The 13,542-nt window shown below is 37.6% G+C and overlaps 1 protein-coding gene across 2 annotated transcripts; it reads left to right on the forward strand.

Moving 5' to 3' along the window:
* The first annotated feature begins 7,114 nt into the window (after window positions 1–7,114).
* On the forward strand, window positions 7,115–8,193 carry LOC110873119. 2 transcript variants are annotated; one of them, XM_022122044.2, is made up of 2 exons: window positions 7,115–7,521; window positions 7,594–8,193. In XM_022122044.2, the coding sequence occupies exons 1-2, from the start codon at window positions 7,358–7,360 to the stop codon at window positions 7,940–7,942; spliced, it is 513 nt and encodes a 170-aa protein (XP_021977736.1). In that variant the 5' UTR covers window positions 7,115–7,357; the 3' UTR covers window positions 7,943–8,193. The 2 variants fall into 2 exon arrangements, with proteins under 2 accessions (XP_021977736.1, XP_021977738.1); XM_022122046.2 differs by having other exon boundaries at window positions 7,628–8,193.
* The last annotated feature ends 5,349 nt before the right edge of the window (window positions 8,194–13,542 follow it).

Below are 13,542 nucleotides of genomic sequence, written 5' to 3' on the forward strand. Positions count from 1 at the left end.
GTTAGTCCAAATCCAACCATATTACCCCCCCCCCCATGATCCGATCGGTTCCCCTAGGGAACACACACACCCAATTTTGATTATTTTAATCTTGCTTGTCTAATATCATAGGGACACTTTGTATAATGGGTAAAGGGAATGGATGGTTTATAAGAAGGTTTAGGAGGTAATCACATTATCATTCACTCCAACACTTAACAAAAAAAAAAAACTACTCTCCCTCTCCTCTCCTTTGGATCGGCCGAACACCATAACCATCACCTCACCATCCTTCAAATTTTGTTCAAGCAAATTTCATACATACAAGTGTGCTAGAGTTCATACGAGGAGACCCGGTGCTTACGGAATCACAAGGACCTCTCTACATCGCTTTTATCCACCTAGTTTTTGCTTTGATTCTTCCCTAGCCTCATAGAGAACACTAAAGATCAAAGACTAAAAGTCTTGTAAGAATGATAAACTTGATGGTTAAAGAGTAAATAGTGGTGTAAAACTTATGAAACTTGTCTAGCTATGATTATTTTATGTTATTTGATGCTAGTAGTAGAACGGATCGTCATCTAATCATGCTAGATCATGTTCATGGAACATGAACTAGTGTTATATTAAGTGTAAAAATGGTAAGATGATGAACTCTACTATTTATGAACATGAACTTGTGTAAAAGTGATTTTTCTTGTAAAATGGAGTTCTAAACTAGTAGATCTAAAGATCTACAAGTGGTATTTTCGAAGAACCAAGTGTAAGATGCAATCACGTTTAAAAGCCGGATCTTTCATGAAATAAAAGCATTTTTGTGAACAAACAAGTGTGTAAACACTTGTGGGACAAAAGGTTTTAACAAAGAAATATTTTCGTAATTTATGACTAAGAAGTTGTAAAGTTACATTTTTTTTAAAGATAAGATTTCCAAGAAACCGATTTTATTTTTAGAAATAGAAAGATCTATTAAAAATATTGGAAAGTTACTACATACTTTTACACAACTTACAAGTTTATGTGTTTGCAATTTATGCATATTTTTTACTAGTTTGATGTTTTGATATTGAATATTGATGACTGAAAATTTATTGATTGAGTTGTTAAAAGAAAATGATACGCTAGTAAGCGTAGCCACCTCCAGTTACAGAGGAAACTCTGGCGAAATTTTTCCAGAAATATAACACTTGGAAAATATTTTTGCAACAAGTGTTATGAATATATTTTAACCTGTTTTTCCAAATAAAGTTCGCCATGATTTTTATTACAAAATAACCAAGTGTCGGAGGTGGATTTTCATAAATAAAACTGGCTAAATATATATTTAGAATATATATTTTTCATAGTAACACTTGTGTGGATTTTATGATTATTTTGTGAACCACATAAATATTATTTTAGAGTAAAAATAATATTATTGGAATACACTGAACAGTAACGACTCCAAAATAATACTAACGCCCTCACAATAAATATTTAAGGTACACCGGTATTATTATTACCACATGAACCTTAAAATGTAACTTATGTATTTTCAGAAATACTCGTAAGTGTGTATTTTGACTAAGGAATTATTTTGGAAAATTGTATAGAATAGAATATAATATTTTTGGGAAAAATATGTACATTTTGAAGATAGAATATTTTAGACAAATGAATTAAAATATATTTTATTAAGTGAGACTTAATAATATATTCTTGGAATTATACAAACACACATGTATTAAAGCCCCCATCCTTGGGAAGGAATATAATTAATACATAATTACGAAGTGTAAATATGAAATAGTTGTCTAACTATTTCCCAAAAACGTTAAACCTTAAGCCAAGGCACGACCGTCCGTCTAATAGAAGTTAGTACGTGTAGGTCGTCACGCAGCAGGTTGACTGGGAGATTACTATTTCGAGACGCACTTCAGTGAGTTCATGCCCCCCCCCTTTTTCTCTTAACTGTTTTCAGTTTTTATACTTCGGGGGTGAAATACATGTTACTATGATTACGAATACTTTTTACATGGTATGGCTAGCGTAAGGAGGGTTACTACTTAGATCATGTGAGTGGGTAGGCGGGAACTGGAGGCCATTAATCCTCATTGTAGGACCGAGGGTCATTAACGGTAGATCTATTTGGGTGTAGCGAGCCCAGCCCCAGGCCCAACAGAACGGACCTCGGGGTGACTTTGAGCCCAACGCAAAAATCTGCTAGGTTTGAGTCTTCCTACTGCACTTCACACATATCAATGGCCTTGCACTTCACACCTCTAATTCCTCAATTTTCGTTTTTCTTTTGTTTTATCACTTTAACTACTCATAAGTTGTCATCTAACTAGGTTAATGCCATGTCTAGTTAGTTCATTTTTTTACTAATCTTATTTGCAACTAAATACAAATTTAAAAATGTGTATTTTCGGGATGTTACAAGTCCATCCCCCTTAAAAAGGTTTCGTTTCCGAAACCAGAGTACGTACTTAATAGTGTAGGGTAGAGACGTCGCATCTCCTCTTCGGACTCCCACGTAGTGTCCGAAGCCTTCCTATGCTCCCACTTGTTCTTGACTTGATCGATTTGTTTATTTCACAAGTGCTTGACCTTTCGATCTAAAATCTCCAATGGCCTCACTGCATAATTCAGGCTTTCATCCACCTCGATATCGTCGTAATGGATATAGGCTGTTTCCTCTGCTAGACATTTCGGCAATTGCGACACATGAAATGTGCCATGTATCCTACTCAACTCTTCCGGTAGCTCGAGGCGATAAGCCACCTTGCCAACCCGTTCAATGATTTTAAATGGCCCGATAAACCTCGGGCTTAGTTTCCCCCTTTTTCTGAATCTGATAACGCCCTTCCATGGGGAAACTTTTAGCATAACCATATCGCCTATCTGAAATTCAATCGGTCTTCGTCTTTTGTTGGCATAAGACTTCTGTCTATCTTGGGCCGCTTTCAAATGGGCTCGCACCACTTCAATTTTCTCATTAGTGGCTTGGATTATGTCTTTATGTGCCAATTCACGTGGTCCCACTTCACCCCAACACACCGGGGTTCTACATTTTCTACCATATAGCATCTTGTAAGGTGCCATGCCGATACTCGAATGGTAACTGTTGTTATACGAAAATTCGGCCAAGGGTAGATAAACATCCCAATTTCCACCGAAGTCGATGATACATGCCCGTAACATATACTCTAGCGTCTGTATTGTCCTCTAACTCTGCCCATCCATTTGAGGATGGTAGGCGGTGCTAATGAAGAGTTTTGTTCCCATCTGTTCTTGAAAATCTCGCCAAAAGTTTGAAGTAAACCGGGTATCTCTATCCGACACAATGGATACCGGTACTCCGTGACGTGCCACTATTTCATTTGTATATACCTCGGACATCTTTTCCGAAGTATATATTTCGCGTATAGGAATAAAATGTGCACTCTTCGTCAATCTATCCACAATCACCCATATAGCGTCAAATCCCCGAATCGTTTTAGGTAGTTTGGTCAATAGGTCCATAGTGATATGTTCCTATTTCCAAACCGGGATCTCCAAAGGTTGTAGTTTCCCATAAGGTTTCTGGTGTTCCGCTTTGACTTGTAAGCAAGTCAAGCACTTCTCCACATATTTCACCACATCCCTCTTCATTCCGGGCCACCAATAATTTTGTTTCAGATCGTTGTACATCTTGGTCGCACCCGGATGAATAGAATATCGAGATTTATGGGCTTCATCAAGTAGTAGCGCCTTCACCACACAAGTGATTGGAACCCATATTCTTCCGGATCGAGTCTGTGACAACCCTCAAAATTCCATGTATCCGTACAATTTATTAATGATAATTAAAGTGCTTGATGACTGTGCTGAATCACTTAACTGCTTTCTGATTACTGTGTTATACTTACATGTGCTTGTTAACATACTAGTAGTGTACAGAAAAGTTACTAAATAGTCCGGTATGCTTTCCTGAGTGTTGAAAATTAAAAATGTTACAAAAATATATATATATATAGGACACTTTACGGATTAATTAAGCACTTTAACGGAACAGTATCAAACCGAACAATCGGACATTACCCGGAACACCAAAATAATGCTAGAAGCATTGTTTTAACATTACTGAGCTAGTTATGGTCCCCGAACATCATAACACCTCATAAAAATATCAACTAACTAGAAACCTAACTAATACTTACAATTTAACCTTAAAGTAACTAACTTAGTTTAAACCTACTCTACATACCCCCCACCCATCTCACGGCCACCAAGGCTTTACACACTTGATTTTCTTGAATTAAAAATAAGATCATGATAGGTACTTTTGAAACACAAGAACTAATGGATAAGGACTTGTTGGAGGTTATAAACACTAACCACTAGACTATCAATTTTCAATTCTCATTCACAACTCAACACACCTCACCCTCTCTTCTCTCCCTTGGCTTCGGCCGACCCCAAGAGCACCACCACCACCATCACTTGATCACTTTCAAGCATTCTAAAAGCATACATAGGTGTTAGAAGACATACAACGAAGCTCGGTGTGTTCGGAAGTTGAAGGACCACTGTCATCTTCTTTTATCCACCACTTTTCTTCACTTGAACTTCCCAAGTCTTGAACTAGTGGTAAGAACTTAGATCTGTTCATTTTTCATGTTATTTAAGTGGTTACTAGTTAGATTATTATGAAAACTTCAGAATACTAGAAGATCATATGCAAAAGTCTTGAACATAGAGCTAACTTAATGATGAAATATTGTTGAAATGTGATGAAGTGATGTTAATATGAAGTTGTTTTGATTCTTGTTGATTACCTGATGATTTGCTTGTTAATATTGATGTTTGATGTCATTGTGATCACTAAACACGTTAACGGAATCAATCGAACACGAGTTAGAAAGCTAAAAGCTGAAAACAGCTTCTTTCCAAGCCTTTACAGCCAACTTCAGTTGGCTGTAAACAGGTCAATATTTAACGAAAAACTGATTTTCTTGAGTCTATAACGTACTATTTCGAAATACGGTTCTAATGGCACTGGAATCATAATTTTTGGACTTCGTTTACTATTTTTAAAGGTCTGTTTTTGGACAGCAGCTCAAGCTGCGTTTTTACTGCATAAAATATGTGTTATGTTTTTCGCCATAACTTGAAATCTGTGTAGAACTACGTCATGAAATTTCTACTGTAGATGGAAACTGATGTCGTTGTAATTCTCCCACTGGAATTTCGTTAATCGGACTTACGATGAATTCTTAATAAATTATTCTGTGGACTGCAGTCAGAAAGTAATGAATCTGATTGCAGTCTGGTAAATGATTTTTTTGTAAAATATTGATAATGAATCGGATCCCGAGATTATTACAAAATAATATTTTGATCGTTTAGCACCTTCTGTAAAAAGTTGGGAATTTTTGGAGTAAGTTAACTATTTTATTAAAATGTCCGAAAACAGCCCAGTTTTGGATATTAAGGCTGAAAAGACATAAGTAGTAAATTGCGTATCTAAATGTCGAGTATGTTATCTGAGGATGATCTAACATGTTATATGTCAATGAAAGTAATATGTGCAATATCGTATGCTTGTTCTTGAGTAGCTATAGGTGGAATGTTTATATGAGCGTAAACTATTAAAGTGAATGCATGTTATGTAGTAGATACGTGTAGGAACTTTGTGCTCTATGTGAAACCACTAAATGACTAACTGGTAATCATATTAGGACGTGATTGACCAACCTTGACTGTTAGCTATTTTTGAGAGCCTAACCGAGCAAACCGAGGTGAGTTCACAATTTTCTACATAGCATGGTAAATTCCCGGTGGGAATGGGAATGGGTTCAGGAATAGGGATTCCTCGTCCTTGGGACGTGTTCAGGAATTAGAATTCCTGGTCCTGTTGTGACAGAATTAGACTTACTAGACTAGAAGTCTATCAGCGAAGTCCCTCCCTTTATATCGACTTAATCGCCGAGGCTATGGCGAGCGGGTCATTAGTTAATAACGCTTTTAGGTTTAACAAACCTCACACCGTGCCAGTCGGACGGGCGTGTACTAATGGACTATGGCACGTCGGTGATGATAGACACTGACGCTAGGGCACAATTAATTCTCGTTAGTAGTCGATATGATAAACGAGTCTGGAAGTTTAAATAATGGGGTAGCCCCCACGACTGGAGTGCCGGGCTGGATAGCCAGGGAAGGTGGACATGAAATGGTTAACTAATAAACGTTTTCGAACTATGGGGTAACCCCCACGGCTGGATAGCTGATTAAGGTTAAACTACATTTTTGGAAACAACTCTAAAATGGACAACCAACCGTGAACTCACTCAACTTTGTTGTTGACTCGTTGTTACATGCTTTGCGGGTCGCTAGATGCTATGAGGCTTGCACATGGAGGTGGTCGTTGTGGGATGCGAACTGTTATGTGTGACAACCGGTAATTAACGGCGTCTAATTAAGTGATTAACAAATGTTTAGGCGTTAACAAATAGTGTTTAAGATGTAGATTAACTTGATTAGGCTTGTGGAGTGCCTAGGAACATCTAACCGACATTACAGTACGCAAACGGTGAATTGCGGAAAAATCCGCTTAACATTGAACGACAACGAACTGAAACTGTACGAAATACTGACAACGCAGACAAATACGGATTTTCTACGAATATTTTATATTTATGAATTTAATTTTTGTGAATTTGTCGTGCTTCCGTACGCCACAAAACGTAAACGTGAAAGAAAAACGCGAATGCAGGAACGCACCGTCGACAAACGAAAGCATCGGACACGCGTAATTACTTCCAAAACTAAACTTTTGCGATATAATTAGTATGAATCGTGATTAAATTTTAACTACCGTAGTCGAAAACGGAACGAAAAACGGTTAGATCGACAAATAACGCGACTTTACGCGAAATTAACCATAATCGACGATCGAGCGCACAAACGACTACTGATTATGCTTCACGTATTTTAATAATAAAATTTTATCATTTGACTTTACGGAGACATCGGGTTTGATAACGGGTCTCATAGGAAAATTCGGGCCACTTAAATACAGGGATTGGGCTTGTGGGCCTTGGGCCCAAGCCCAAAGCCCACTAATTTAACCTAGCTATATAAGGGATAGTGAACCCTATAGCTTCATTTGTCCAGCCGTTCATACCTAATTCCCTTCCAAGTAACCTCATCCATTTCTCTTGCCTACCACAAACTCAAACACAGACAATACACACACATGAAAAATTCTATCTTCTCAAAAACTCAAGTGTTCTCTCCCTCTCGATACAATTCACGCACACACACACTGTATCCCTCTTCTCCTACATATGAGAAACCCTAAACCTCCTGATTCATCCTAAATTACCACCCGACACCCCCTATATTTTCTGATTTAATGGATGCCACCACCAGATGGTGGTGGCGTGTGGCGGCGAGATCAGAGCGAGAGAGTGAGAGAGAGCAGAAAGAGAGGGAACGACAGAGTAAACGGAGAACCAACCAAACACCGGTCGATCCCTGGCGGCCGGAAAAACGTGGCGACGTACCGACGACATACCGGTAAGATCTGGTCCCTATTTTTTTCATACTCCTTAGCCTATTTTTTTTTATCAGAACCTTATAAGTTCTAAGCTTTTCCGGCCATATGATGCCGATGTGTTTGAAGACGAGGATGATATTGATGGGGGGAGGGGGGTGGTGTTGGCCGACGGCGGCGCTCACCGCCGGAGCCATGCTGTCTACGGCAGTGGCGGTAATGGTGGTGGTTTTATTCACGTTTCAAGTTTGTGGGTTGGTTCAAGTTCAATCAAGTGTCGGTTCGGGTGACATCTCGGGTCTTGGTTCGGTTCGGTTCAACAAGACAGGTTACGGGCCAAACTTAGTCCACCTCAGGTCACGATTTGGTTCGGTCAGATTTCAGTTCAGATTACGGTTCAGGTCAGTTTTGGGTGGTTCTCGTTCACGACACGGTCAAAATTAGTCGACGAAAGTCAACTGGCCAAACCCCAGTCAACGGCAGTCAACTGTCGGGTCAACTGGTCAAACGCAAGACGCGGTAAAAGTTTAAACGACACGAAAATTCTCTTTATCTATTTCGTTGTTATGAAAAGTTATAGTTATACGCGACCGAGCTCGACCAGAATCGATATTAGTTTACTTTTGATATACTTTGACAAGAATCTTATATATATTGTTACAGTGTTGAGTAATTGATTGAATTTTGAAAATAAATCGACACTTTAGATGTCGGATCGTCCAAGAACAGAGGAAACTCTGTCCGTTTTCGTAAAAAAATCCAACATATATCAAACATCTTTATATTATATAAACGACACATATCGAAGTTTGAATTTTCTTATAAAATAAATACGAAAGTACATTTATTTTGGCGACTTTACGAATTACAAATAAAGTTATAACATTCGACGAATACGATTTATTTTATTTTAAACCACTAAGACTCGAATCTTATTATATTATTTCAAAGCGTGTTTAGTCTCAATTGCTTTTACAAAATGAGTTATATGTCGAATGTCGAGAATTCTGAACATTTGTTTAAATATAATGTCTATATTTATTTCAAACAATCCACTTTGTACTTAGGCATGAAATAAGTGTAACGTTTTATATTCATTTTAAGCGCCGACTTTAAACTTTCTAAAGAGCTAAATATAATTTTTATATTTATCTCAAATGTTAGTATTCGGAAATCTTATGAAGTAAATATAGTTATTTATATTACTTTCCATTATTTAGAGTCCGAGTATTCTTGTAAGACGACTCAAATGTTTGAATTCATTTCAAACATCAAGCTTTCGATATATAGACACATATGTAGAAATATATGCATGTATATTTATTTCCATCCTTCGACAACTACTATGATGACACGAACCGCTATCCACCTACGTATTTCTATTCGTCACAACTAACACGACACCGTAAGTATATTTATATTTAAATATATAAACCTATATATTGTAAACCATTCAAAAACTAAGTCACTTTCAAGACTTAGTTTTATCCCGATTATAAATGGGACCAAATAACCATAGATTGGTTATTCTAAGTCAAATAACAATAACACCTTCATAGAATCGTTTAGTTAACGATTCGGTAGAGCTCGGACACGTAGTTTAGCTGCGCCAATTTAGTTAGAAACTTATAATTATTCCTTGATTAGGAATGCTTTAGTTGCACGCTAGCGAGTTCACATTCTTGGAACGACACTACGGAAACACGCTAAGCTAGCTTTGCACAGGAATGTCAAGGTGAGTTCATAACCCCCACTTTTTACTATTTTACATTTTTATAAATGTTTTCAGGGGTGGAAAGACATGCAAGTTTTGCAAAAATAAACAACTTTTCCATGAACGAAAACTCATATTTCTAAACCGTGTTGCGAACGAATTTCAAGGAACTTAAATGGTTTACGAATGATTTCGATCAAACATACCGGTTTTACAAAACACGCGCCTATTTACGAAACGTGCATGATTTTCTAATGGGTACGGGCGACACAGTCGAGGTGATTCGACACAGTCGAGGTGATTCGACACAGTCGAGGGGATTCGACACAGTCGAGGTGATTCGACACAGTCGAGGTGATTCGACACGGTCAAGGTGATTCGACACAATCGAGGTGGTTCACACAGTCGAGGTGATTCGATACAGTCGAGGTGATTCGACACTAAAAACCGTCTACACAGGTTGAGTACTTCCTATGTCGTCGCATACGTTAATGTCCTCGCGAAACATTAACGATCAACCTGTTCATAGACGCTTTACATACCCATTTACAACACTAAAAATTTCCTATATTCATAAGATTCATTTGATGGAAACTCACAAATACCTAGATTTACAATCTTTGGTAACGTTTTTCAAATTATACCTAAGTAAGAGGACGCGCTGATCCTGCTTACAAAGGTTAGTTTGGGCTTGGCCCATTCTCTCTCGTGCAATGCACAAACACTCTCGTGGGCTAGACTCACAACTTTCATATATCATGCCGAGAAAATGTTTTTTTTTTTCTATATTTTCTCAACATATTTTAAACCGGTAAACAAAAAGATTTATTTTAAATCTTTTCAAAACAAACTATGAACTCGCTCAACTTTATGTTGACTTTTTTGCATGTTCTTTCTCAGGTTGCATTTTTTAAGACTATGGAACGGTTGGAATAGGAGAACCCATGGAAATTCGAGTACCTAGCAGGCGTTCACTGTTTAGAAGTCTTAACCTTTTGCTTCCGCTGTGCAATGAAGATACCGGTCCAGTCACGCCAAGCTCTGATAATTCGGGGTGTGACAGATTGGTATCAGAGCTATAGGTTTCAGCGAATTAGGTTTCTCTAGAGATACCTAGGCTTTAACCTCACTATCCTCTGGGGACTTAGATATCAAGACTTGAACACATACAGAACGCTTAAGACTCGAATATGGGTTCCAACCGTTGCTGAAAACAATGAGTCAACAATTTTGGTTTTAAACATACACAAGTGTTGTGTTGATACACGTTACACGAAACAATTACACACAAAAATCAAAACTTTGAGAGTTTTGAATAACATGCATTTAGGACCTTTGGGAACCTATTTTGAAACTCATTAAAAGTCCTCACTTAGAAACCGTGACTAACAACTCGAGCAAACACCATTATGTTATGTCTTCTATGCTATTTCACTTACCCGAGCAGGTAACCTACGTGGAACGAAACGCTAGTGCACAATGATACATGAAACTCAAACTATACGTCAACGGATGTCAGAGCACATCACATTCTACGCGGAACGAAACGCAAGTGCGCGAATATACGTGAAACTTAAACTATACGTCAGCGGACGTCGAAGTACATCACACACGACTTTCGAGGCAAGGCCTTGGGAAAACACAAACGATCACGACAACAACGATGCTAATCTCGATAGCGAGAGAACAACAACCGAAATGCAGTACTTTGCCACGTGATCCTGCAAACGACACGAATCACACTGAGGTACGCTTAAACAAGATTTCATAACGATCGATACTAGGTCTAATGAGACTCACAACTATGGGCGCTGCAAAAGAAGTCACATGTCTCCGCATTCCCCCTATTTCATTTATGGCGATTACGCTATGTTCGACATTCCATGGTAATGTCAACTAACAAACGATTATCACGCGAAATTCCAGGTAAAGTCCTTAGATTTCTTTTGTTGAAATTTCGACTTTTTGCATATAGTGAGTAGACTTTCATACTTCTACTCCCCCTAATGATCATTGCATCACAAAAAAAAATTTCTTTCGTAATAGTGAATGCTCATTTGTTTCATTCTTGATGAATTCATATTTATACATGCGTCGTTTGTTACGCATGTGACTTCACTCGAAATTGTTGCTTTATCAACGTTCAATATTGTTTCTCTACGTTGATTATTGCATTGTGATTTGGACGATTGCATTGTTGTAAAGCGTTGACTCCTTGATATCGAGTCAATGAAACTTGTCGGATCTCTTTTCCTTTTCAAGCTACATACATGGTTTTTCGTTGTAACCATGTTGAAATTTCGTATCGATACGTGCATTCATTGTTGAAATGTGACTAAACCAAGTTCAATTGTTTGAACTTGCTCATGATATATATTCAATTCAAGGTCTAATATAATGGATTGAAGTCATCATATTCTACATAATCCCAACAAGCACTTCATTTGCTTTGAACCATAACATGCTTGTTTGGTCTTCGACTTCATTGAGTCGTTTCTTTGATCACGATCACCTTGTGGTGGCGTCTCACATATTTGAAGCTTGCGCTAATCTCGTTTGCACCCATCATGTACGGATTTAATTGCTTATTTATTTGATTATTGATATTAAATCCGTTTGTTCGATTTATTGTATTAAATCAGTCTTAATGCAATTGTGTGTTAAGATGATGGTACACAAGTTCGTGTTAAATATTTCAGTGTACCTCTTAACGATTCTTTCAGCATCGATCGAACATTTTGTGATATTTATTGCTCTTCCATTTTCGATCGAAAAACATTATTTATTTGTTTCATTTTCAATTGAAAATCCTATGGAATTTGTTTGGAACACCCACATTTATTTCGTTGAGCCTTCATTTGATTTAAAATACGGTGATACTTGTTCGATCACCGCTATTATTGAGTTGTTTTATTCACTTTGACACCTTGTGGTTTCAGTATACACTTGTAGCTTGGGCTAATCATGATCGAGCGTTTCATGCAATACACGGTGATACTTGTTCGGTCACCGCTATCATCGAGTTATTTCATTCACTACGACACCTTGTGGCGTCGGTATAAACTTGTAGCTTGTGCTAATCGTGATCGACTGTTTCATGCGAAACTATATATGCTCTTCGTTTAACACATCATTTAAACAGTCTTAATGCAACTATGTATTAAGACGATGATACACCAGGTTCGGTTGTATTTCATTTCGGTGTATCCTTGCAACTCAACAATGTTAACACCTTGATTTTATCTTATTCATTTAATGGTTCAAGAGTTGGTAAATCATTTTATGATTCTACTTATTTGAGTTTGTTGAATTCGAGTTTCACTTATACAACAACCAACGCTAGATTCCGTTGGTAGTAAATTCTATTGTTTTAAAAATTGATTTGCAGTTAGTGAACGTTCATTTGGAATTCCACTGGTTGAAATTTCCTCTTTTGTTGAATCCCGTAAATTTAGTCACATTGGTGACGGTATCAATAAACTTCGTTCACTTGACATCGATTTCTGGAACAAATTCATTTAAACCGTTGGGTTCTTTGATGCAAAATGTCCTTACATTCACGTAATCTGAACAAGTCTTGATTTGACTCCATGGCCATTCATTTTAGTTTTGTTCGGACTTACCTGTGAACGACACAATTCTGAGGAGATAACATAGTCTAAATTTCGAGGACGAAATTTTTGTAACAGGGGGAGAATGTGACAACCGGTAATTAACGGCGTCTAATTAAGTGATTAACAAATGTTTAGGCGTTAACAAATAGTGTTTAAGATGTAGATTAACTTGATTAGGCTTGTGGAGTGCCTAGGAACATCTAACCGACATTACAGTACGCAAACGGTGAATTGCGGAAAAATCCGCTTAACATTGAACGACAACGAACTGAAACTGTACGAAATACTGACAACGCAGACAAATACGGATTTTCTACGAATATTTTATATTTATGAATTTAATTTTTGTGAATTTGTCGTGCTTCCGTACGCCACAAAACGTAAACGTGAAAGAAAAACGCGAATGCAGGAACGCACCGTCGACAAACGAAAGCATCGGACACGCGTAATTACTTCCAAAACTAAACTTTTGCGATATAATTAGTATGAATCGTGATTAAATTTTAACTACCGTAGTCGAAAACGGAACGAAAAACGGTTAGATCGACAAATAACGCGACTTTACGCGAAATTAACCATAATCGACGATCGAGCGCACAAACGACTACTGATTATGCTTCACGTATTTTAATAATAAAATTTTATCATTTGACGTTACGGAGACATCGGGTTTGATAACGGGTCTCATAGGAAAATTCGGGCCACTTAAATACAGG

The sequence above is a fragment of the Helianthus annuus genome, chromosome 8, assembly GCF_002127325.2.
Source record: "Helianthus annuus cultivar XRQ/B chromosome 8, HanXRQr2.0-SUNRISE, whole genome shotgun sequence".
NCBI classification, from domain to species: domain Eukaryota; kingdom Viridiplantae; phylum Streptophyta; class Magnoliopsida; order Asterales; family Asteraceae; genus Helianthus; species Helianthus annuus.